At 28.9% G+C, this 23,567-nt stretch overlaps 1 protein-coding gene across 2 annotated transcripts; it reads left to right on the top strand.

Annotated features, from left to right (window-relative positions):
• Positions 1-19,219: 19,219 nt before the first annotated feature.
• LOC114409853 (short-chain dehydrogenase TIC 32, chloroplastic-like) lies at positions 19,220-23,384 on the top strand. 2 transcript variants are annotated; one of them, XM_028373490.1, is made up of 8 exons: positions 19,220-19,417; positions 20,250-20,481; positions 20,631-20,710; positions 21,893-22,046; positions 22,133-22,211; positions 22,537-22,624; positions 22,712-22,843; positions 22,933-23,051. In XM_028373490.1, the coding sequence occupies exons 1-7, from the start codon at positions 19,228-19,230 to the stop codon at positions 22,801-22,803; spliced, it is 915 nt and encodes a 304-aa protein (XP_028229291.1). In that variant the 5' UTR covers positions 19,220-19,227; the 3' UTR covers positions 22,804-22,843; positions 22,933-23,051. The 2 variants fall into 2 exon arrangements, with proteins under 2 accessions (XP_028229291.1, XP_028229290.1); XM_028373489.1 differs by having other exon boundaries at positions 19,221-19,417; positions 22,712-22,758; positions 22,933-23,384.
• The last annotated feature ends 183 nt before the right edge of the window (positions 23,385-23,567 follow it).

Genomic DNA, 23,567 nt, shown 5'->3' with positions numbered 1-23,567 from the left:
AGTGGATATTTTCGCTTTTCCATCCACATAACAAAAACGACAACGAACTGAATCGCACAACATGCAATAAGAGAATCAGAATGAAGACACTAACTAACACGAAGCATACCAATCCTAGCCCGCTAATAGAAATACTGTGAAGGGATGAAAGAATAGGGTTTTGGAGATGATATTTATAGGCATGCTTATTTGCGTGGGCCGTTAGGGTTTTCTGTTCTTGAAGTATTGGAGTATGACCCGACACCAGGCCCAAACGAAGATGTATAAAGAAGGACTTTTCAGGTTTTGGGCTTTGTGAACTCTATCATGGTTTGTTAGAACATAACAAAAAAAAGCAGAAAAACTCGTATGAAAAAAATTAGTTGGTTCAAACCTTTTAATTCAGTTCAGATTTTAAAGCAACAAACCCAGTTAGGATGACAAAAAATATATCTGTTGTGGATAAAATTTATAATAGATTCAATTTGAATAGTTAAATAGGTACATAAAGGTAAGTTAAACATTTTTTTTCTTCTCAAATGAACGAGGCACGACGAGATACTCTTGCGTGTGATATTCAGTATTATAAGATAAGATTACTTAAAATATTATTATATATTATATTATAAAAAATTTGCCTCAATCGTGCTTCATTATTTGTATTGATCAATTGATTTATTTTTAATTATTACGAATGGGTTGTTGATTAGTGCAATTATTGATTATTTGTATTAAAAAAAAAGTAGTAAAATCTATGGATAGTAATAAAAATCGGTGAATATTGATAAAATTTGCGCTCATATTGGCTTAAGAGTGTGTTTGGACAGTGTTTCTTGAAACATAAGAAGAGAATTTCAATTTCTCATATTTTAAAAGGAAAATGAAATTTCAGATTTTTAGTTATTTAAAATTTTATTTTAAATTCTTCATAAAAAGTATTCAAACAATGAATTCTAAATTATAGGAATTCAATTTCTTTAATAAATTACTTTTCTCAGTTAAAATTTTTTATCCAAACACATAAGATATAGTTGTATGAATATGGGCAGACAAGAGAGGAATACTAGCCATGCCTACTCCATCTTGCTATCGTCCCTATTTGGATTTTGGCTTGCAGAACCTAGCAATGGTGTAAGGCCAAGTTAAAAGCTAATGCAATTTCCATGCATGTAATTTTATAATTCTTACTTTTGTGACTATTCATTAGATTTCTTTTTCTTTATCACGATTTCCTATTTTTCCTCTATTTTTTCTTTGTAATTTTCAATTTTTTATTATTTCGTTGATAGATTCTATCAGCCAATATAAACCAAAATAAATATGATCTAATTTTTTATCCATAGAAATCAACAGAAAGTATTAAAAAACTTACAATAAATTACATATCCTATTTAATTAGTTGACTTAGATCCTTTAATATTTTTTTTAGAAACCTAAATTTTTAAATATTTCTTTCATCTGACTCGATCATACTCATGCTGGAACGAAAAGTTGATGTTTTATTTTATGCTCAAAATTTTCCCCTGATTTAGAAAACATAGCAAGAAAATCCACTCGTTAAAAACAAGAAACATTGATTTATGTAAAACATATTGGGTTAATTTATTCGCACTTAAAATAAATAATTTTAAAATAAGTATTTTTTTAAAAAAATGCTTAGTTAATAAGTAAAAAATTTACACAAATACACTGAAAAATAAAAAAATATTTATTTTATTAAAATAAATAATTATTAGAAAAGATTTGATTCTCAAAATAAGTAAAAAAATTATTTTTAAAGTAGAAATAATTTACACAAATACACTGAAAAAACAAAAAAAAATATTTTATTAAAATAAGTTTTTTTTTTCAACAAATAAGTTTAAATAAATGGACCAATTATAACATAAGCGGATAAACAAAAAGAGTTAAAGGTATTTAATATAGATTTATTGGAATATATAGGCTTTTTTTTTATTCTACCGTGCCCCAATTAGTTGAAGGGTTTTCAATATCTTCATGAACAAACCAATAATATAATGTCATGTGTATTAACTTGCAAAAGATATAATACATTTTATACTCTAGAATAGGAGATTTCTAACTCTAGGAGAAATACTATTCCGAAACAATAATAAAAACCAAATATATATTATCAATTAAATAAAATTAAACTCTTATTTATACAAATTAATTCTAATATATATTTAATTAATAAAGCACTAATATTGATGGAGTTAACTGCTATACACTTTGTTAACAAAAAAAACTACTATACACCAATAGTATAAAGACTTTTTACATCGTTAACCAATAATTTTTTTTACGGTAACAATGTATATCAATTAAACTCAATATTTAATAATATAATTTAAGAAATTAAATATATGAAATAACTTAAAGTATGTTTAAGCTGAAAATATAATTATAATCTTATATTATATTATTACTTTATATTATGCATAACAACAACCACAATTTTTTTTTGTTGTATCCTATAACCGATACATTATAGAAAGAAATTGCAGTATAATGAAGGTGTAAAAACATTTAATAGAATGGGCACAACAAAAGATATAAATATTAAAAGTAGAAACATTATATAAGAAATTTTTGTAAAGTGTGACATTAAAACAGTAATAGATAAACATTGATATCCAAAAATATTTAAAAAATTAAAATATTACATCTAATAAAATGTTTTCAAGACAAAAAATATCATTAGAAAACACTATAACATAATTTGCTCAAGTGTTATGCTAGCTTAGAACTCAGGTGCTCAAGCCACCTTTTAATTAATTTTTTGTGATTCAGATTATGAGACTCCAAGGCCAAATCTAAGGCGAGAGACATTTTTATTCCATTTTTCACCTATAAAGAAATTTTTTCAATCATTTGTTTATGGGAGATAGTTGTAAAATTTAACAACAATATAAAATAATTAACTAAAAATAATATTTAAACTTACTTGTATTCTATAACCATTTGCACTCACTTGCATCATTCGAGTTGTTACCCAGATACCACGATCATTCTTATTTTATAAAATTAGCAGCTTTTAACTTGTAATTTAATTAGTGTACATATTCAATAAATTTATGAGCCATGCTTTTGTATGCCTCTCCCTTCAAGATGCACAATTTCATATTTGCTAATTAACAATCTCTTTGTTGAGGAACATGAGTAGAAGGATTCATGTTGCATAAATTTTTCTATATATCGAGCATACGCAAAAAAATTATTTATTACATTAACAAGGGTGGTTGAATTAATATCATTTTAAGCATTATAATAGTGAGTAATATTTACTAATAGTTTAACATTGAATTCGAGTTCATCCCTATTTAATGTTGTTGAAAGTGAGTCAATGACAACAATTTTTTTCTTTGACACATCAACAACCACCAAAAATCAATGGGAGTTTTTCTGGTTGACAGAGACAAATATCTATTCATATACAAGTAAAAAATTAGACTATCAAAATGTAAGGATAAAATGACAATGAAAGTTTATTGATGTGACTCACCTTTGTAAAAAATTCAACTTTACCCATAAAAGAATCTTGATAATATTCTCTCATTTTTGTCGGGGGTTTAATTAAATCAAGAGTACAATGCTATCAAGTGAAAAGATATGTTAATATTATTTTTTTAAAACAAAAAGTCAAGTAAAAATAATGTTCAAATTAACATAATGAAATGGTGTCAGATGAAAAATAAAAATAAAAAACATATTGAAACATGGGTAGGCATGAATCAAACACCTGAGTGGTTGAATTTTGATCTAACTTCATGGGCCATCAAATCAAGTATCTACAAATATTACCTATTAGTAATGTTAATTAATAACTAAAAAAAATAATAGCAAAAGAAAGGTAGATAAATATGATTACTTCTTGACAAATTTCTTTTGTGGGCACCAAATCTTTTAATGTTTTCATACTACCACTGCAAAAATCTTTGGATGTAATTATTAAAATCTCATTGTTGAAATATTACAAATAAGTAAATTAGAATCCAATAACAACAATTATGCAAGTTTTTTTTTTAAAATTAAAATCATCCTTCACTTCAATTCATATTCAATGCAACTATCATTAGTTTTTAACTAAAAAATTTTAACTATCCATTTTATCTACATTTGATTTTCCAAAAATGTACGATAAAGTGGAAACTTCTTGTGATTAGATTGATGACTTGGAGTAGGTGTAGTTGAGGCAATCCACTTAACCACTACATGTACGAACAAAACAAAATATTGTCAAATATATATTTAATAAAAAATATTTTTTTAACAATTGTATTCATTTTTTGTGCCAACTCTATAATAGATCTATTGTTGATACATGTATCTTGCATTAGAAGTTGTGGTTCGCAAAACCTTTGTGAGATTTCATATTTTTCTTTAAAGGTGAGAATAATTTTTTTTCACCTGCTTTCTTCTCGAAACATTTAGCATTTACCATAATCACTTGATAGAGATTAAGTCGACGTCCTTGTTTGCAAGGCGTCTTGAATGGTGTGTCAAACAGTAACATGTGTTGTTAAATTCAATACCAATTCATAAAGATGATTTATGCTTTTCTTTAAGTCTTTCACATCATCCAATTCATGTTGTTAAAAATGATTTTATTCATATAAAAATTAAACACGGTAGAAATAATTTGTCGCATACTTTGTAAGAAACCTAACAATAAAAAGACAAAACATATCTCGATGTTTGACATGGTCAATCTCTTTAGGATTTGTTTGAGCATGATTTTCATAGTCATAAATATTATTACCTGATTGTTAGACATATCTAATAGGTATACTTTCTTTGTTTGTACTTTTGTGACCTTTTTGGAATTTATTTCACCGAAAAAATTTAGTGAGCTCAATGAATATAAAAACTTATTAGATCTTGTTAAGAAAAAAAATTAAAAATGCAAAAAGATCATTATAATGTATAATGTAACTACATAGGAATTTACCTCAAATGTTAATAATTGAACCACTAGAGTTTTATTTGGAAGACCTAAACCTTTTTATTTGACCATCTATAATTTATTTTATCTTCAAGAACAATCCTAAATGACATTTATGAAAGTGTAATTATCCAAAATAGAAGATGATTAATACTGTATTAAAGTAAATTTATTTTTTATTTAAATTATTTAAAAAAGAACATTTAATAATAATAATAATAATAATAATAATAAATAATTATTAAAAAATAATGAGAGCATAACTGTACATAAAAAGAAAATTCAAATAATATAAAATTCATATAACAAAAAATAATTATTTAAATCGAAAATGATAATAATATAAAAATCAAATTATTAAGAATGAAAAAACAATTACTCTTAATAACTATAAAATAATATTATAATACATAAAATATATTACATATTTAAAATTTAAAATAATAATAAAAATGTTTAGCAATATTATATAATTTTGAAACAAATATAAAATAAATCAAAACAAAACTATTACTGGACATAAACAACATGTGAAAAGATAGCAACAGATCAATGGTTAAAAAATTCAAATATACCAATAAAGATAAAAAAAAGTGATAATTAATTGATGTGTGAGAAGGAAAATAAAACAATTATATAATGTAAAAATTAAACTTCCTAAAATTTGTAACGATTCTTAGAATATTACTATCTTATTTTTACAATATTTGAGAAAATAAAAAAAAAATGGAATGGTACCAAATCCGTCAATTATAACACGGCACCGAAGCAAACACTTTTTTTTTCCTTACCCTATGTTTGGATGGAAGATTTAAAAAGTTTTAGGAAATTCAAATACACAACATTTTAATTGCCTTGATTTCATTTTGTTTGGATGAAGCAATTCAATTTTTTGTATTTTAATTTCCTTATTTGGATAAAGTAATTCAATTTCAATGAAATTCAAATTTTTATTTTTAAATATTTATTTAAAAATTAAAATTTCAATATTGAGTAAAAATAAATATTAGTCATTTTTTTAATAGTTAAATATTCAAAATAAATTTAATGCTAGACAATATTTAATAATCAATTTTTTTAATATTTAATAATTAAATAATCAAAATAATTTTAATGTTAAAAATTTTGATTTTTACACAATATTCTTGTATTAACACAAAAAAATTGGATTAAACAATACTGCAAAATTAAATATGAATGATATGTAATTCCTTGTTAAAAAATTTAATTACCTAGTCTCGCAATAATTTTATAAAACTTATTGAAATTAAACAATTACGTAATTTAAGAACAATCATCTCATACAATATTGATATTAATTTCATTATTATAAGAGAAGAAAATACTTCAATCCATATCAAGACCTAAAGTCATATATCATCCACATTGATGTCACTTCAGTGATAATACTCAATAATTCACAAACTATTTTGCAAATTAGAGGGTCCAAAACAAACAACATAATCAAACAATTTTAGACGAATCAACTCTTTTTCTTGCTTTGTAAGAATACAACTTCTCTCTATTTCTTGTTCACAATAACCTGACATAGAAGAAACAAAATAATATAAGTCACAATAGGAAAGACAAATAACTATAGAGAAAATATCACTTCAGTTAGATATACAAAAGACACACTTTTCTAAATTGAAAGTTGAAATTGAAAATATAGACAAAATATTACTCACCAAGTTTCATTTTGCAAGATGTATTAAAACATAATATATCTTTTCGTGAATTGGAAGGGTTTTCGCATCTTCTAACCATTTAATAACTTTAACCCATTGTTGTCTATTAAGATTTGGTATCGAAGCTGCCTCACGTAACACTTCTTGAATATGTTATTCATCATCGACTTTACCATCCATTTTTTCTACCATTCGATCAAAAGACTTGTCCATTTTATCCAAAGAAGTTGTTATTCCTTAATTTTCTTCCATCTTTCTCGTGTGAGAATGTGTGTCAAAAGAAGTTGAACATTTCATTAGAACCGGAATATGTGTTCCATCAAGTGCTCCAATACATCTCTACAAACAAGACAATTTTTTTTACATTCTAAGAAAATTTTATAATTAATTATTCTCTCTTAACAATTGATAAACTTACATCAAACCATCTCCACTTGTTTGTTTTCGCATCTTCTAAAGTACAAGGTTGAAAGTTCAACTAGTCTTTGCTCACTTTCATTACCGCTCTCAAGACATCATTGAATTGCCTACTTATGGTTTCTTTAAATCTACAAAAACTACATTGCACTACCCTGTACTCTAGGTTGTGAGCAAGGATATGTAGAAACATTGCTACTGCTTCAGTTGTTGGAACATTTCTTGTTCTTACTAATCCACCCTTTTCTTGTAAAATTCTATAAAGGTTAAAAAATGTACTTTTACTAAGCCTCAGTTGTTCAATGTAATCTTTTTCTGTCCCTTTATAAAGACGATTAAGGAAGCTGCGATGTTCTAGTTCCTAATTACGAGTTGGTTCCTTAACAAAATAATTATTATGATACCATGTCACTACACCAATGACCATAAGAACAACACAAGCAGCGACTAATAAGATTACCTTCTTATACTCTTTTCTTTTACGTTTTATTGAAGTAATTGTTGTGTCAACTATGTTAGGATCCATTTCTTCTCAATCCAAATTGCATGATAATGATATAAGATAATCTGTGCATATAGTGTTTTGAGATTTAAAACAAATATCAAAACAGACAAAATCAAACAGTTCAATGGAAATTGAATGTAAAATCAAACATCCGCATGTAAAATCTTTGAGCTTGTATGTCATTATAAGTTAATTTTCAAAATTCTAGGGCATTTGTCGGTTCTCTTTCAACAAATGTTGCAAGTTGTCTTTTAGTGGATTTGGGTGAGTGAAAAAGCATTTTCATATAAGGGTGCTCAGGAAATTTAAGTGGTTCATTCCTAATATGTACTATACCATACAATTTGTTTATGCTTTTGAAAATTAACTTATTTTAACCAAGTATGTCCTATAATTTCTAACTAATGCCACTACAACACTCAAATATTGACCCAACACACCTTGACCAAAGTAGTCAATCAATCAAAATACATGAGGTAAAAGAGCTGGAAACAACCCAAGACATAAGTGAGCTTCGCCCACATGCATGTGTACGATAATAAATTAAATAATACAAAGTCTTCACAAAACATCCATTTGACAATTCTACATAACTTGGCAACAAAGATACAAAGGAAAAAATCTACCATTGGCAAAGGCAAACTGCACGTGATGCCTCTTTGCTGACAAGCTATCGTGCATGTAGCTTAGAAAACTATACCAGGAATGATTTAACATATTCACTCTTGTGGGTGAGCTATATCATCAACAAATTTCAAAAAAAGGTTTCAATATCAACAATTTAAGGCAACATTACAAGAATTTCTATGCTTAGAAGTAATTATTTCAACATTCACACCTTGACTGGTCTAGAACATTTTATTGGTATAATGAAGCTGTATTGGAAATTAGAATTGGCCTAGAGTGATAATTTCTTGTATACCTTTGTTTAGCATAGAGTTTCCTAAGACATGAATACCTAAGAAGTGGATAATTTACAAGATCTACTGGATCTCATACAATTGATTTTTACTACAATTCAAAGCTATGAATTCTGACACAAGGCCTAATACCTATGTTTGACATGAAGAAATAAAATGTTGGGCGCGGACAAACTTAATGTCATTGAAAAATAAAGGCAGTTGATGTTCTAATAAAGCCGCAAAAGTTTCCAATAGTGCTTTTAGAAATGTTACAAGGGATAACAGTGACAATAAATATATGAGAGGTGGCAACAATAGGAGTAACTTTGCAATTCTGAAAGCGCAAAGAGTTTCTAGCAAACCAAATGAGAGAAATGATATTGGCAATGCCCACTAAGGCAACATGTTGCAATTGCTTATTCAAGAAGCTATCAAAACAACTTGAAGGAGATAAGGTTGAGAGTGCTTTTTAACTTACCAACCAGCCAACTCCAAAGGTAATTTGCAAAAGGGAAATAAAAAAACAAGTGATGAGTGGACTCAAGGAGCAGCACAAGATGTACTCAGAGAAAATATTTCAGCCCCTTCATCCGTGGGCATTTTTGCTTGTGAAAAAATCTCTATAGAAGAATAAACTTAATAGGGGAAAGAGTAGTTGGGTTTCCAACCATCCCATTAAGATGAGGAGCCTTAGGAATATCCACAGGGTAGATATTAGTAGCTAGATCGTTAATAGCTAGATCCTTAACTAGGTTCTAACAGCTAAGGGTTAGAAGCCTCTATAAGCTAAGGGATAATTCGAAGACCCTGATTCTCCTGCTATAAGATAATTATCTTATCATAAGAAAGATAATTGCATTATCTCAACTAATCTTATCATCCTATACCAGACATGACCTATAAAGCTATGATTTCTACCTTAACCATCTTATACAGGTGATCTGAATTGACAAAAATAATCTAAAACCATGATTTATTTACAAAACATAAAATATGCCATAATGGATTACACAAAAAGAATTATATCAGTTCAAATTAGAAAGTAATCCTAGCCCATTATGACATATTAGATGCATCACAATTTAGGTCCGTTCATCTCATAATTTCACAAGAAAGCTTAAGGGTCTGTACACCTAGTAGCATAAATAGATATACAATGGACATACGAACCGTTAAATCACTCACTAATGGAAAATGATGTTCTGATATAGATCCTATTTGGCATGGAAGACAAGGTTGATAATATTCAATTCACAACATGTTGTCATGTAGCTTAGACATCACAACGACTGATTCACTTTTTGGAAATTGGCTTAATGGACTTTATTCCTTAATTAGGTTCTTAGCCCACTTTAAAGATATTCCTAACAAATTCCCACTACACCCTGATTCATGTTGTAGTAGAAAACATCATTCAAGAATAAACACAAGCACCTACAGTACAGGGTCGTATACTACTCGAGGCCTCTTTATGATGGAATCGGCATTGTGGGAAAAATCCAACAACAACACAGCAGCACAATGAGCAATGAGCAAGAAATCAATGAAACTCAATCAAGTTAAAAACAAAACCAATGAAATCAAACAACTAAATAAAAAACAGATCACAAATTAACGAAAAAAATGAAATCCTTCTGCAATGTATGAACTACCGTGAGAGTTTTGGAAAAAATGAAAGAACATTGTATGAACCACCGTGGCAAGGGAGTGAGAGTGTGGGTTGAAATCGCAAGGGAGCGAGACTATGGGTCGAAATCGCAAAGGAGTTCTCGAACGTATCTCTCAAGAAAGATCGAGAGAGAGAAGTGGTACGGGAAAAAACTAAAATTCTTTAGTTTTTAAGAGAATTTCATATTATTCATTTTCTGTTCATTAAAACTCCCTGCTAAAAATTCAGATATTCAATTTTCTTTTAAATCATTATCCAAACATTAAATTTAAAATGACAAATATTTAATATCTCATTTAAAATAAATTACCGTGTTAAAAGTATTCATCCAAACATAAGATAAGGGACACAAATGTTAACAACATTGAGTGTCAAAATGCCCAATGGAAGCAAACTAAACTTATAGTAGTATAAAGCCCAATTCTCATCCACATAGTTCTACTTGATGTTGCTTGCTTTATACATTCTCCACGGAATAACCCACTCTCCAACAATGGCAAACACATTATTATTGTCTTTGAATAATTTTGTTCTCTATTCTCGTGTCTCCCTTGCCCACCACTCTTGGTGTTTTGAAGGGACAACCCACGTAATAATCACTTTTAAAGAACAATTTTGTTATTTTATTATTATTATTTTATTAGATCTATGCCCATCATCCCTAATCAATTCCTCCTAGCCACCACACATACATGAAGGATTAGATTTCTGACCTTGGATTATGCATGCATAATCTTTTTGGTTACATTTGCTCATCAACATAAAGACAAACCACTTTTTCTTCTAATCTTCGTATACAAGGGCCCCAACTAGAGAAAAATAATCTTGCTACAATTCTCTCGTCATTGCTTAATCTAGTCTGAGATAATAATTTCTTATTCTTAATTGTATGTGTGTGAAGGTATAATTAAAGGAGGGGAAACTAACATTGATGTGCGCCACTTCCACGTCTTCCTTGATTGGCTGGTTTGATTTGAATTTTCTATTTTTGGGGGCCATTTGTCACCGTGTTATTGGCATATGGCACGAGGGCAAAGCACAAATAAAAATCATAGTTTTTTTTTTAAGTTTTGTTTTGCTAGTAATCTTTAATTAATGCTATGGATAATGCAAATTAAGGTAGACGATTAGCCCCGTTGAATGCAATTCAGCTACGAAAATTTGACTAATACTAAAAAAGGGGAACATTGTTATGACACTATGGCCCAAAGCTCCGGTCATTTTTATTGTTCTTCCTGTCAAAGACAAAATTCAGATATTAGCAGAATGAACTTAAATAAAAGTAAACTAAAGTTAATTTTTAAAAATTATTTTTTCGAAAACAATATCCTTTCTTTATATACATTAGAATAGTTATTTTGAACTAGAACATTTTTTTTGGAATTATTAAGAACGTTTTTAGGTGTTTTTCATTAACGAAAGAGTTTTTTTTTTTAAATAATATCTTTTTGAATTTGCCCTTTACATTTTTTATTTCTAATATGATTTTTTTTTAAAAAAAACCAATAGCTAAAATTAATCTTGTATCATAATATAAATTATTTATCATATATCTAAAATATAATTTATAAGTTCAAAAATATTTATTTGTTATAAATTTTAATTATAAACTAATTGCCAAATTACTACAAGAAAAAAAATTCAAATGAGATGAAATTTTGTGAAAAAATAATATTCATCCAAAAAAACTTATTGAGACAAATTGAGTGTCAAATCCTTGTACATTGGTGGGCAATTTGTAAATATCTTAATAAATTCCTAAAATTCAACTCATATTTAAACTTTCACGCACCAAAATAAATAAATAAATAAATAAACAAGTATTTTAAAGTTTTATGTTAGTTTAGGACATACGTCATAATTTTTTAACCGAATTATGTATTCCATTATAATTTTGAGACAATTTATACTCCGTCATTATTTTATAGATTTTATCCCAAAATTATCACCCAAAATTATGTATGTTAGTGATAACTTTGGAATAAAATCTATATTCTATTACAATTTTGGGATGAAATTGTATTACGTCCCAATTTTTTCACTGATTTATGCACCCGTTCATTACTGGACAAAAAAATGTCATATTTTTCATCACAAATTAATATGCAATTGTAAATTAATTTACCGCATTAACAATATTATATAGAGTGCAGTTTCCGACGCCTTTTTTGACGAAGAGAATTGACGTTGGCATCGGAGAGGGATATCGCTCTGAATCCAAAACGGTACTTCTTCGACTTCCGGTCATTCTTGGCAGATCAGAGATTCACACCACTGCATGGTTTTAGAGTTCGAGTGGATCAAGTGTTTGCGTAGCAGAGGTTTCGGTACGAATAGGGGATTTCGCACTTTAACCTAGCAATGTAGTTCTGAAGGAAGAACCTTGACGGTGGAGATTATGTGTTTCAACAATTATTTGGATTCTGAATTGCTTGAAAATTTATCTCTGTGGGGCACTTTTTTTTTTTAGAATGGTATTGTGTTGATTTGTCCTTTTCAAGTTCTATTTGCAAGGCTTGGTTTCTGTAAGATCTTATGGATTTTCTACATTTGGAAACATGGTTTTCTTTTATCTCTTTTTGCTGTACTTACCGGTGTACTTTTGCATTAGTTACTTTGTTGAATTTGGATCTGAATTTTGTTTTGATAACTTCAATTTTTTGAAAAGTTTTGTTCCTATTTTTTTTGTTACAAAAATCCTGTTGTTAGCCAGGTTGATTAGATGAGGTCATTTGATTTTAGAAAATTTCTATTGAAATGTTATGATTTTCACTGTTTGAAGTTAAACCTAGGTTGAGTATTTGAAGTTATATCCAAGATTACTGTTGGAGGTGCGGAAGAAGACGAGAGGCAATTTTGTCTGATTTTTTTTATTAAATAAGCATGTGCATGCACCACATGTGATGATTTAAAGTGATCAGAAATAAGTCTATTAGAGTGCAATGGGTGTTTGTCTAATGGATTTGTAAATAGGAGGGAGGTTTGCTTAGGGATTCAACCATGAGTGAAGTTTGTGTAGGGATTCAATAATGAGTGAGATTCAGTATAATATGTCTAGTCTAAAATACAGGAGAGATGAATGTAATTTGTTAAAGAAAATACTCATAACAAGTTGGTTATTGTTATAAGTGACTTTTAAAAAATTAGAATTTGAAAACTCATAATAACATGAAAATATTGGAAAGTGAGACATTACCAATGTTCTTTGAATTCTGCATGGGATTTCATTAACATTTTGACAATTCTGCCGTTCTAACTAATGAGAATGCTGGGTTGGTTATGGACCAATTTCCAAGCTAAATTATGTTGCGAATCTACCAACACCTTTGTAGATGGCATGGTTTTAAGGCTTGCTTGGAGATCAAGCCATAGTTGATCAAATCAAAGACATATATAGTATGAAGTATGAACTGATCGAATTTAAAACAACTTTGTTAATTGTTTTACTAATTGACATTATCATTCTCTTTCTTATTAATTAGTCGAGTGTAACATCATGATGTTTGACTGCATTCAGGTGGCAATAACTTGAAAATTTTGACTAGACTAGTAGCGGCTACTCGTTTTTTAAATAATCTTTTATTCTCAGCATAAATAAATATATTACTTTTAACTAGATCATAAATAAATAATTCAAGTTGGCAGGTTAATTTGAAAAGCACCTTGACTTGACTGTACATGTACTGTCTGTGCGTGATTTAATTAGACTTTTTTTTTTAAAGATAAATACTTGTTAGTGTTAATTATCACTAACATAGTAACTATTAATAAGATGTAATACAACAATTTGCATATATATATAATTTTTACTACGTACCCAATACCTAATATTAAGTCCCATGGTATGGAATAAATTGTTACACTAAAACATACGGTCAATGCAATCAAAATTACACCCATAACCCAAGTTAATTGGTTCTACCTAATTGATTTAACTTGAATTAATCAAGGTTTATAAAAAAAGTGATTTCTAAATATTAAAAGCTTTAAAAGGAAAAAAAGACAATACTTTTACTGTGTACACTTTCACACAAGACATGGTTAATCATTCTATATGATCAAATGTTGCTATTATATAATATGTATTTTAATACGTTAATAAGAAGATCTTTGCACAAAGATAATAGTTTAATTTTTATTTCAACTTTTTCATTTTTTACGTATGTTTCAACCTTCACAACAATTGCTCCAGTCCAGTTTACTTGACAAAATCAGAAGCTACAAGTCATAATTGTCCGCTTATTAGCTTTTATATAATTTTTAGGGGGGATTGAAGGGTGTGAATGCTAGCAAGCCCATGAATTTAGCTTTTGAATGATGGTAATAATTAACGAAGGAGCTTTGTGTCCTACAAGCAGCTAGTTCTGGATATGCATGTAGTATATGATCATGCCATTGCCATATAACTTTAACTAAACACACTTAGCAAATGTTGTTGGTGCAGAAACGGTTCAATATTTAGGTCTCTTAATTAAGATCTGGTGTTAAATCCTGTGACTGCTGGAATCTCAACTAAACTTTTATTCCAAGGATCATTAGATTAGTTGTTGGAGAAAAGAAAATCAAGGGTTAAGATGCAAAAGAAAATGAGCGAGAAAATTTGTAACCACAATGTAACATGTGACACCCAAATAATATATAGTAATGGGAGAAGACTTTTTATATAGATGTAATAGATGGACCGGCTCAGTGAAAAAAATTTTAATTAGATATATATTAAATAAAAAGTCTCACAGATAATCAGATACCTCTTGATTAAATAATAAATAGAAACACATACATACACACTTTTTCTCTGGGCACTTGCCATTATTCATAAGAAGAATGAAGAAGATACCACATGTGAAACAACAAGAGTATGAGTAGTGCTTGTAAGAGGTGTGGCATGTTGATGAGATGGTGTTGGTGAGTTGGGAAACATAATGGGACCCTACACACAACCCATAGTTCCTATTTTCACCATTCCCTTGTTGAAGGGTCAACCTCAGTGCCTATCTTTTTACCCTTCAAGGCTCCAACACCGCCCATCATTTCTCAGAGCGCCATATGGACAAAAGACCAGTGAATGGCACGGTGTGCACGCAGCAAAAGCATGTTTAGTTGTCTCTGCAACTCCTATGTGTGTCTTTGTCTGTCTGTGCTTTGATTCCCTTTCTCATTCGTATTTGTAAATTTGAATTATCAAAACTTACATTGCATGCTACATGCTATCATTGGTTTTTCTATGTGCACACGTGTTAGGGGAGCATTCATATGCCTGCATATATATATCAGTAGTGTGCATGCATGCATGCATCACCAGGAAAACAAAATAAAGGGGTCATTTTCCACATACAAGAAAAATTTAAGGATTTTAATGCAAATTTGAATGAAGATTTTTAGATCATTTGAGATGTAGTTGTAATTAACTTCATTTTTATTTGGGATAAGTAAGCAACCCCTTTTTTATATAACAGTACAAAATATCCTTAAAATTAATTTCAAAAAATATTACTATTATTTTTGCTGAAATTTTAAAGAATAATAGTATATTTTTTATCTATAAAAATTAAATTTACAATAACTTCCTTGGTAGTATTTTTTTAAGGCTCCTTGGTTGTATATATATCTTCCTACTAATTATATAAAAGTACATGAAAATATAAAAGACATTCAATACTTACCATATAAATGAAGTGCAAAAATAATTAGCAAGAGAATATAATAGGAAGATTTAGGGGGTGTATTGGATTAAGATTTTAAATGATTATTTTAACATAAAAAAGTTTTGTCGATTTTAAAGATTATGTATGAATATTACGACTTATTAGATTTCTTTACAAGATTTTTATGATAATTTAAATTTTAATGGATTTATATGATAAGAATTTAAAGGATTTGAAAAAAATTTATACATTTATAAGATTTGAAAAAATTCTTTGAATTTTTAAAAATATATTCAAAATTACAAGAATTAGTAAAAGAATGATAAAAAATGACGAGGTTTGGATAAAAACAAGTAAAACCAATATAATTTTTTAATTTTTTTTAATAACTATATTAATTCTAGTTTTATATCCTCTTATACTAATGTTTTTTACAATAACATCTTTTCATTCTCACTTTTGGATTTGAACAATATATTTAAAATTATATGTTAGTTTTTTTATTTTTTTAATTACTATAATTATTTCATGATAAATCTAATGACATATTTAAATAAAGTGCAACAATAAGCATATACTAGAAGGGATTAGTAAGAATGAAAAATTGATAGAAAGATTATTGAGTTATATGAATGATGAAATTAAGGATGACGATTACAAAAATATTACATCGAACAAGTGATGAACATAGTCAATATAAGAAAAATATGATTAATCTTAACACATAAGACAAACATTAATTTAATGTAGAAAACAAAAGAAAAAGTGCAGAAGAGAGGAATATATTTAACATTTTTTATTCCAAAAGCATAGGAGGAATATATATGACACATACATATTGAATAATATTAAATATTAAAGAGAGAAAAAGATATGCATGATGAAAGAAAAAAAAATATGGTAACTAATATAGATAAATAGAAAAAAAGAAAAAAAGTCTAGCAAAATCTCAAGGATTTAGATGAGATTGTTTAATATATGTTTTATACTAAAAAGTTTGATAAAATTCATTGAAATTTGTATATTTTTAAATATCAAAAAACTTTTTATAAGTTAAAAAAAATCATAATTAAACATCATTGGATTTTATTGTCTTTCTTACAAAATCTTAATTGAATATTGCAAAACTTGTTTATATTATTTAAAAATCTTAATTAAATATCACAATACTTTTTTATATAAAAAAATCTTTTAAAATCTTTTAAAATTATAATTCATACACTCCTTAGAATTATTATTCAATTTTAAAATAACAATTGTAATAACCCACTATAGAAAATAAAATAAAATAACTGAGAAGAGTAGATGTGACAGAAATGGCATTTTAATTTTGTCGAGTGTAAAACTACTTTTGTTAACGTCAAATGGCCTTTTCAACAAGAAGTTAGGCAAAGCTGATCACGTATAGTAACTACAAATAGAGAATCTTGTCTATTATCTTTGCCCTTTCAGTTATGTCAAACAACAGGGTTTTAGCTAGGGCATTTCTTCATATATGTTGAAAGTAGTCAAATTGGTGGTAGGTTTTAAGTATTATTCTAAAATTTCAACTGATACGTATACGTATGACTGTGTAATTATTTTCGCATAGTTATACACACTGTAGATGGATGTGGCACGTTTTAAAATAACGGAGACTTTTCTTCTTGCTTTGTCTTTTTAATCAATAATTATGGCTAAAGGTTCTCATAGGTGACTTTAATTTCTGTCACTATAAGATAACAACCCATTTTCTGGTAGAAATATGATGCCACAACTACATTTATTAGTGAGTTAAAACCTTAACTTCAATCTCCCTTTCTGAAAAATGTGATGGGGTGGCCACACTGGTCATTAGTCTTGAACGTGTACTCTTTTTCCAAACTTGAGGTTTGCAAAATTTGTTTATTTAGATCTTTCTTCTCTTTTATAATTAAGGTTATAGGTTTGCAACATATTTGTCTTGATTTTTCTCAATAAGTATATTTTAGGACCACAAGGCTGCAACAATTATCTAATTAAGTCTTTTTTTTTTCTTTCTTTCTAATTATGTAGGTCTTCTCACTGTGATTCATGTATTGTTTGGGTGGGTCTTTCTCACAAGTCTAGAACAATATTTGTTTAGGTGGGTCATTCTCACTAAGTTTTTTTTTTCCTCCCTTCAGGTCTTGAATTTATCGTGGGGTCCATCTAAGTTTTGAATTAATGCGGTAGAAATAGAATAGGTGATCTACTTTTTGTGGAATTGCGTTTGAGAGTTGTTACTTTGTCCCCAAATCTAAGACAATTTAAACTTTTGACACTCAAACTTTATTTCTCCTTACATTTCTTGTTCAACTAGTGTGATAATTTTTGTTCCCCCCTCTCTAAAAAAAGGGATATATAAAATCAACTCTTAGCTTCAAATCTATGGAAACATGACAAAGGGATAAGGTCATGAACTTCAATTCTATGAAAAGATGACAAAGATGATAAGATGATATTTTAAAAGGAAATTAGAAAGTACAACAAATTGGATCCACACAAATTGATTACCACAAGAAAGGGTGAAAGGAAAAAACAAACAAGGGCATTTGGTTTTACTTCAGTGGTAATCTTCATGTAATGATTAGTGGAATTACCTTAATTAAGTGTTATTATGCACTTTTTTCTTAGGACAAAAGCTTAATTATGCTCTCGGAAATTTTACCAGAAAGTATGAAATCAGTGACCGTAGACCACTGAAGAATGCAATCCACTTAATAAGGACCAACATTAATTATGAGAAAAAAAACTGAAAAGCCAAAAATAAAGGGCAATAATAAAATTGATATGCTAAACCATTTTAGTAGGTTATAATCTCGTAGTTTGTGGACCATCCCGGCTAGGTGTCTCGACCAATGATTTTGCTGAACATTGTCGTTCTGAGAAACAACTTATTAGGTAGCTCAGCTAGGTTGGTCCTAGGAATAATTCAGAGGAGACGTACAAATTATAAAATGATAAAGTACGATTTTAATTATTGTTAATTTTTTTAAGATCATATGAATTTTTATTCAAGTTACAAATATTAATTTATGGTAAGTTATTTTAGAGAAAGATTATTTTTATGCCCAAGGTTTGAAATTCAAAACTTTAATTAGCATGTATTTGTTTATTATCTAAAACTATTTAACATGCATTTGTTAATACTTATTATTGAATAAATAAATATTAAGTAAAGAGTTTAATTTTTCTGAAGTGTTGGTGTAAAATTATACTATTAATCAATAAAAAAAATATTATTTTTCATCTTTTTATAAGACACAAGTTTTAATGTAAAAGGGCCGAAAGTAATAATAAATATAACTTTTAAAATAATTATTATAAAAATAAATAATTTATCATATACATTTAGCCAATATTTTATTGTAAATAAATCTTTGTTTTTTCACTTCACAAATTTTCTGATTCGAATCTCTTTGCTATACCTTATGTGTTATCATACTTATATTATATGTTATGTATAAAAATAGCTGCATGTGTTTGCATAGTCTAACCTTCAAATGTCATTTGTCCTTGCAACACTCTAAAGCCATGAAGGCAACACTAAGATACTTAGCAGGAATGGCAGGCCCTAGTGGTTTTGGCTCAAATTCAACAGCTGAACAAGTCACTGAAGATTGTTCTTCCTTCCTTCCTTCTGCAGCTCTAACCGCTCTCATCACTGGTAAGTCTCAAAACACAGCTTCTATAATTAAGCTAGATAGGGGGTGAAAATTAAACTCAATCATTTTCATCCTCCACTTCCTCTGATATCTTTTTATCAAAATTTTATTACTAACCAAAGGTGTTGCCCTTTTTTTTTTTATTTCATTTTTACCATGTGGTCTTTCAAGACTATGTTTGAGTGAGTCTGTTCTCTAGAAGCTGATTGCTTGACTATGCATGAATCTTGAAAGCACCTTATCCTGTTATTTCATTTCTACTTAGTTCTCCATCTTTTTTTTTTGTCAAAGAAAAACAGAAAATTTACTTCAATATCTATAACCAAAATTTTACTACAGAATTATTAGCCAAATTCGATGGTTATAATTAATTGTGTGGTGCTTTCTTTCTGATTGTTTTTGCTTCATTGAGGAAAGGTGAGAGACTAATTAAGTTTTAAACCTTCGGGTTCTCTCACATCACATGAATACTGTACCACTCAAGATGTGGTGTGGTTGTTTTTAGCCGCAGCAATTAAGATGCGGTTTTGTGACTTTTGTCTCTTTTGGGTGAACCCTTCTTTCATCATGTTTCAAACATGATCCCTTATCTACACTACGTACACCACAAAGGCACAAACTCATAATCTTGATCATATCTCCTTTTTCCCACACATAAAAAATTAAAAAAAATCTCCTTCCCTCATTTTTTAATCTACCCTAATCTAAGAATGACAAAATCTCTAAAAACTTTATATTATATTTGTTAACTAGAGTACGTGATATATATGTGGAATTAATTTAATTTAATTTTAATGAAGTTGTTGTTATTGTTATTGAATTTTTAATTTGAAGGGGCGAGTTCTGGTATTGGAGCTGAAACAGCAAGAGTGTTAGCAAAGAGAGGAGTGAGAGTTGTGATTGCTGCAAGGGACTTGAAGAAGGCCAGGGAAGTGAAAAAGAACATACAAAAGGAGACTCCAAAAGCTGAGGTTATTCTGTTGGAGATTGATCTTGGCTCTTTTGGTTCTGTGCAGAGATTTTGTTCCGAGTTTTTGGCTTTAGAACTTCCCCTTAATATTCTCATGTAAGTTTTGTCTACCATCATATTGTTCCACCTTTTTCCATTTCATAGTAATGATTGTTATCATTGTGAAAGAACAAGGACAATCAAAGTCATTCATGTTTTACATATATGGTATATATATTAATAGTTAGAATGAATTAATTTTACAGAAACAATGCAGGGATGTTTTCTCAAAACTTGGAGTTCTCTGAGGATAAAATTGAGATGACATTTGCTACAAATTACCTAGGTTCTTTTCTTATTCTTGATCTTTTCTTAATTAGGGTTTACATTAAGATTGAAATCATTGTTATATATTCTTTGATAAATACTCATCATCGTTCAGCATATATAATGTGGATGCTACTATTATGCTACTATATAATGTGGATGCTACTATTTTTCTTGATACAAGACAATTGCACAAACAAATGAAACAAATTTAAGATAACCTGGGAGACCACCTTTTAGATTATACGACACTTTTGTTAAAATTCTCAATTAAGAGAGTTAAAAGATTCCAACTTGTAAACTTTCTTTTTTTTCTTTTTTCTTTCACCATTGAATCACTAGACTAACTATATTTTTCTTTTAAGGTACCAAGTTACTCATAATTCTTCTATTAAATCCTAAAATTGTATAGATTGATTTTATTTATTATTAATTTTATCTAACATAAAAAGTTTAAGTGAGATAACCAAAACTTGGTTAAAATATTGAACGAAGTGCTTGTCACTGTTATCTACACCAGAGACAGATTCTTTTAATTTTTTTTTCTTCACTTTAATATTGTTTTATTTGCTGATAAAAAGTTTACATCATCACATATCTAAAAGAAGTAACTTGATTCGTTAAGGCCCCCCACCAAAAACATAAAATACACAATCGTCCATATTTAAGGGTCCACGATCACAACATGGAGAAAGCTTATACACCACTTTGAGGCTTCATTTTGGTCCACAAACACTGAGTACTAGGCATGCGTTATTCCTTATGGACTCAAAGTCCAAAGCCCTTAGTGGCCCGTTTCTAAAGTGCAATGCTTTTTGTTTTGGAATCAAATTTGCTGTTTCCATTTTGTCCTTTCATTATACTATATTGATAACTTGATGAGGAAAATTACTATACATAATTAAACGAAATTATTTAATTTAGAGTTAAAAACTGGAAAAAAATAAAAAATATTATGATTAAGAAGATACACAAATGAGAATTTTAAAAAGCATTTAGGAATTTATCAGTGGAAAAAAAATTATTCACTTTTTTTAATGCTAATGGGCATAATTTGTCATTGAATTTTTTTTTTTACCTTGAATTTTCATTGTCGTTATTGTAATCCGAGCTGATTGGCAGAAAAGAATGGAAGAATGAAGACATTTACAAATTAAAATAGAAGTTTATTGAACTTTGATTTTTTTCCCCTCAATTTCAGGTCATTTCTTGTTAACAGAAATATTATTAGACAAAATGATAGAGACGGCAGAGAAGACATGTATTCAAGGAAGAATAATAAACGTTTCTTCTGTCATACATAGCTGGGAGAAAAAAGATGGTTTTCGTTTCAACGACATACTCAGTGGAAAAAAGTACAGCTACTTTGTTCACTGCAAACTTATAACAATTCTGATTGCCTTTGGATACTTATGGTATTTCTATCTGATAACTATCGCAGATATAATGGCACACGTGCTTATGCTCAGTCCAAATTGGCAAATATTTTGCATGCAAAGGAAATAGCCAAGCAACTCAAGGTTGGAATGAGAAATAAAATAACTCTAAACTTTATAGTAATTCTCTTCTCATCTCTTGTTAGGGGTATTACTAATCAGTGTCATAAAGACACTAATTAAAAAATTAAAAGAAAAAATATTTATTGTACAAATTATAGGAAAATATAAAAAAAGTTACAAACAATATAATTATGTGTATTCCAGTTAAAATCTTTCTTTTTTAATTTCTTAATAAATGTTTTAAGAATATTTGTTAACATTTGTCTTCTTCTTGGAAATGGTGATTATCGTGCTTTTCTATGACCCACTAAAATATTCATGAAAATTGGAATATAATTAATTACAGGCAAGGAATGCAAGAGTAACTATCAATGCAGTGCACCCAGGCATTGTGAAGACAGGAATTATTAGAGCTCATAAGGGCTTAATAACGGGTAGGTAAAAAGTTTCAATAGTGTCATAATTCGATTCCCAATTTCATTTGATCAACAGTACTAAGAATTGGTAAAATTTCCATGCAGATTCCCTATTTTTTATTGCATCAAAGTTACTCAAAACGACATCACAGGTGTGTAAACAAACACATTCGGTTCAAAACTTGCAGTTATCTTAAATGCTGCATTGGTGTAGAATTATCGATGTAGAAATCAACGGTGAACAATCAAATAAAGTGCTGTGTAAAATTGTAGTATGCAATATTTCGCATTATGATGGAGGTAATAATGTCAATGCGTGTGCGCAGGGTGCATCAACTACGTGTTATGTAGCACTGAGCCCCAAAACAGAAGGGATAAGTGGAAAATACTTTGCAGATTGCAATGAGTGTAAATGCTCGAGCCTAGCAAATGACGAATCGGAAGCTCAAAAGCTATGGAACAACACACATGCCTTGCTTCACAAACGACTGCGTCAAGCAACGATTTGAAGCATTTCTCCTATTCAAGACACCATGTATATTAGGTTATTCATTTACGTTAACCTGCAGGCTCAACACAAAATTTGAGTCTTAAAAGGCAACTTAAAACATCATAATCATGGGGGTTTCTTGTTAGTGACCCCATTTCCTGTGTAGCTCCATGTTGATTAATTGTACAAATGAGAGCAATGAAACATAAAATCTCTCTGCAATAACAAAGCGATAGTTGATCTGCTCTATAAAGCAAATGAGAGCCAAGATGGCTACTTTCACAGTAATCAATTACCATCCAAGTCTCAAACTCAAAGCAAAACTGTGATATTTATTGTTGGTAAAAGCATCTATATGACTCATCAAGACTGCGGTGTATAGGTGACCCTCCTTCCAGCAACTCAAATTTTTTGAAGTCAGGTAAGGTCCTTCCCAGTGATCGGGATATTAACAAGCTAGTATCCAAACCC

The sequence above is a fragment of the Glycine soja genome, chromosome 4, assembly GCF_004193775.1.
Source record: "Glycine soja cultivar W05 chromosome 4, ASM419377v2, whole genome shotgun sequence".
Lineage (NCBI taxonomy): Eukaryota > Viridiplantae > Streptophyta > Magnoliopsida > Fabales > Fabaceae > Glycine > Glycine soja.
The sequence above is the reverse complement of the archived record's forward strand: the minus strand, read 5'-3'. Positions and strand labels throughout refer to the sequence as shown.

Coding starts and splice junctions, on each gene's coding strand:
- LOC114409853 (XM_028373489.1), top strand. CDS start 19,228: ATGTGTTTGCATAGTCTAACCTTCAAATGTCATTTGTCCTTGCAACAC. Junction 22,047..22,132: donor GACATACTCAGTGGAAAAAA/GTACAGCTACTT, acceptor TAACTATCGCAG/ATATAATGGCACACGTGCTT. Junction 22,212..22,536: donor AAATAGCCAAGCAACTCAAG/GTTGGAATGAGA, acceptor AATTAATTACAG/GCAAGGAATGCAAGAGTAAC.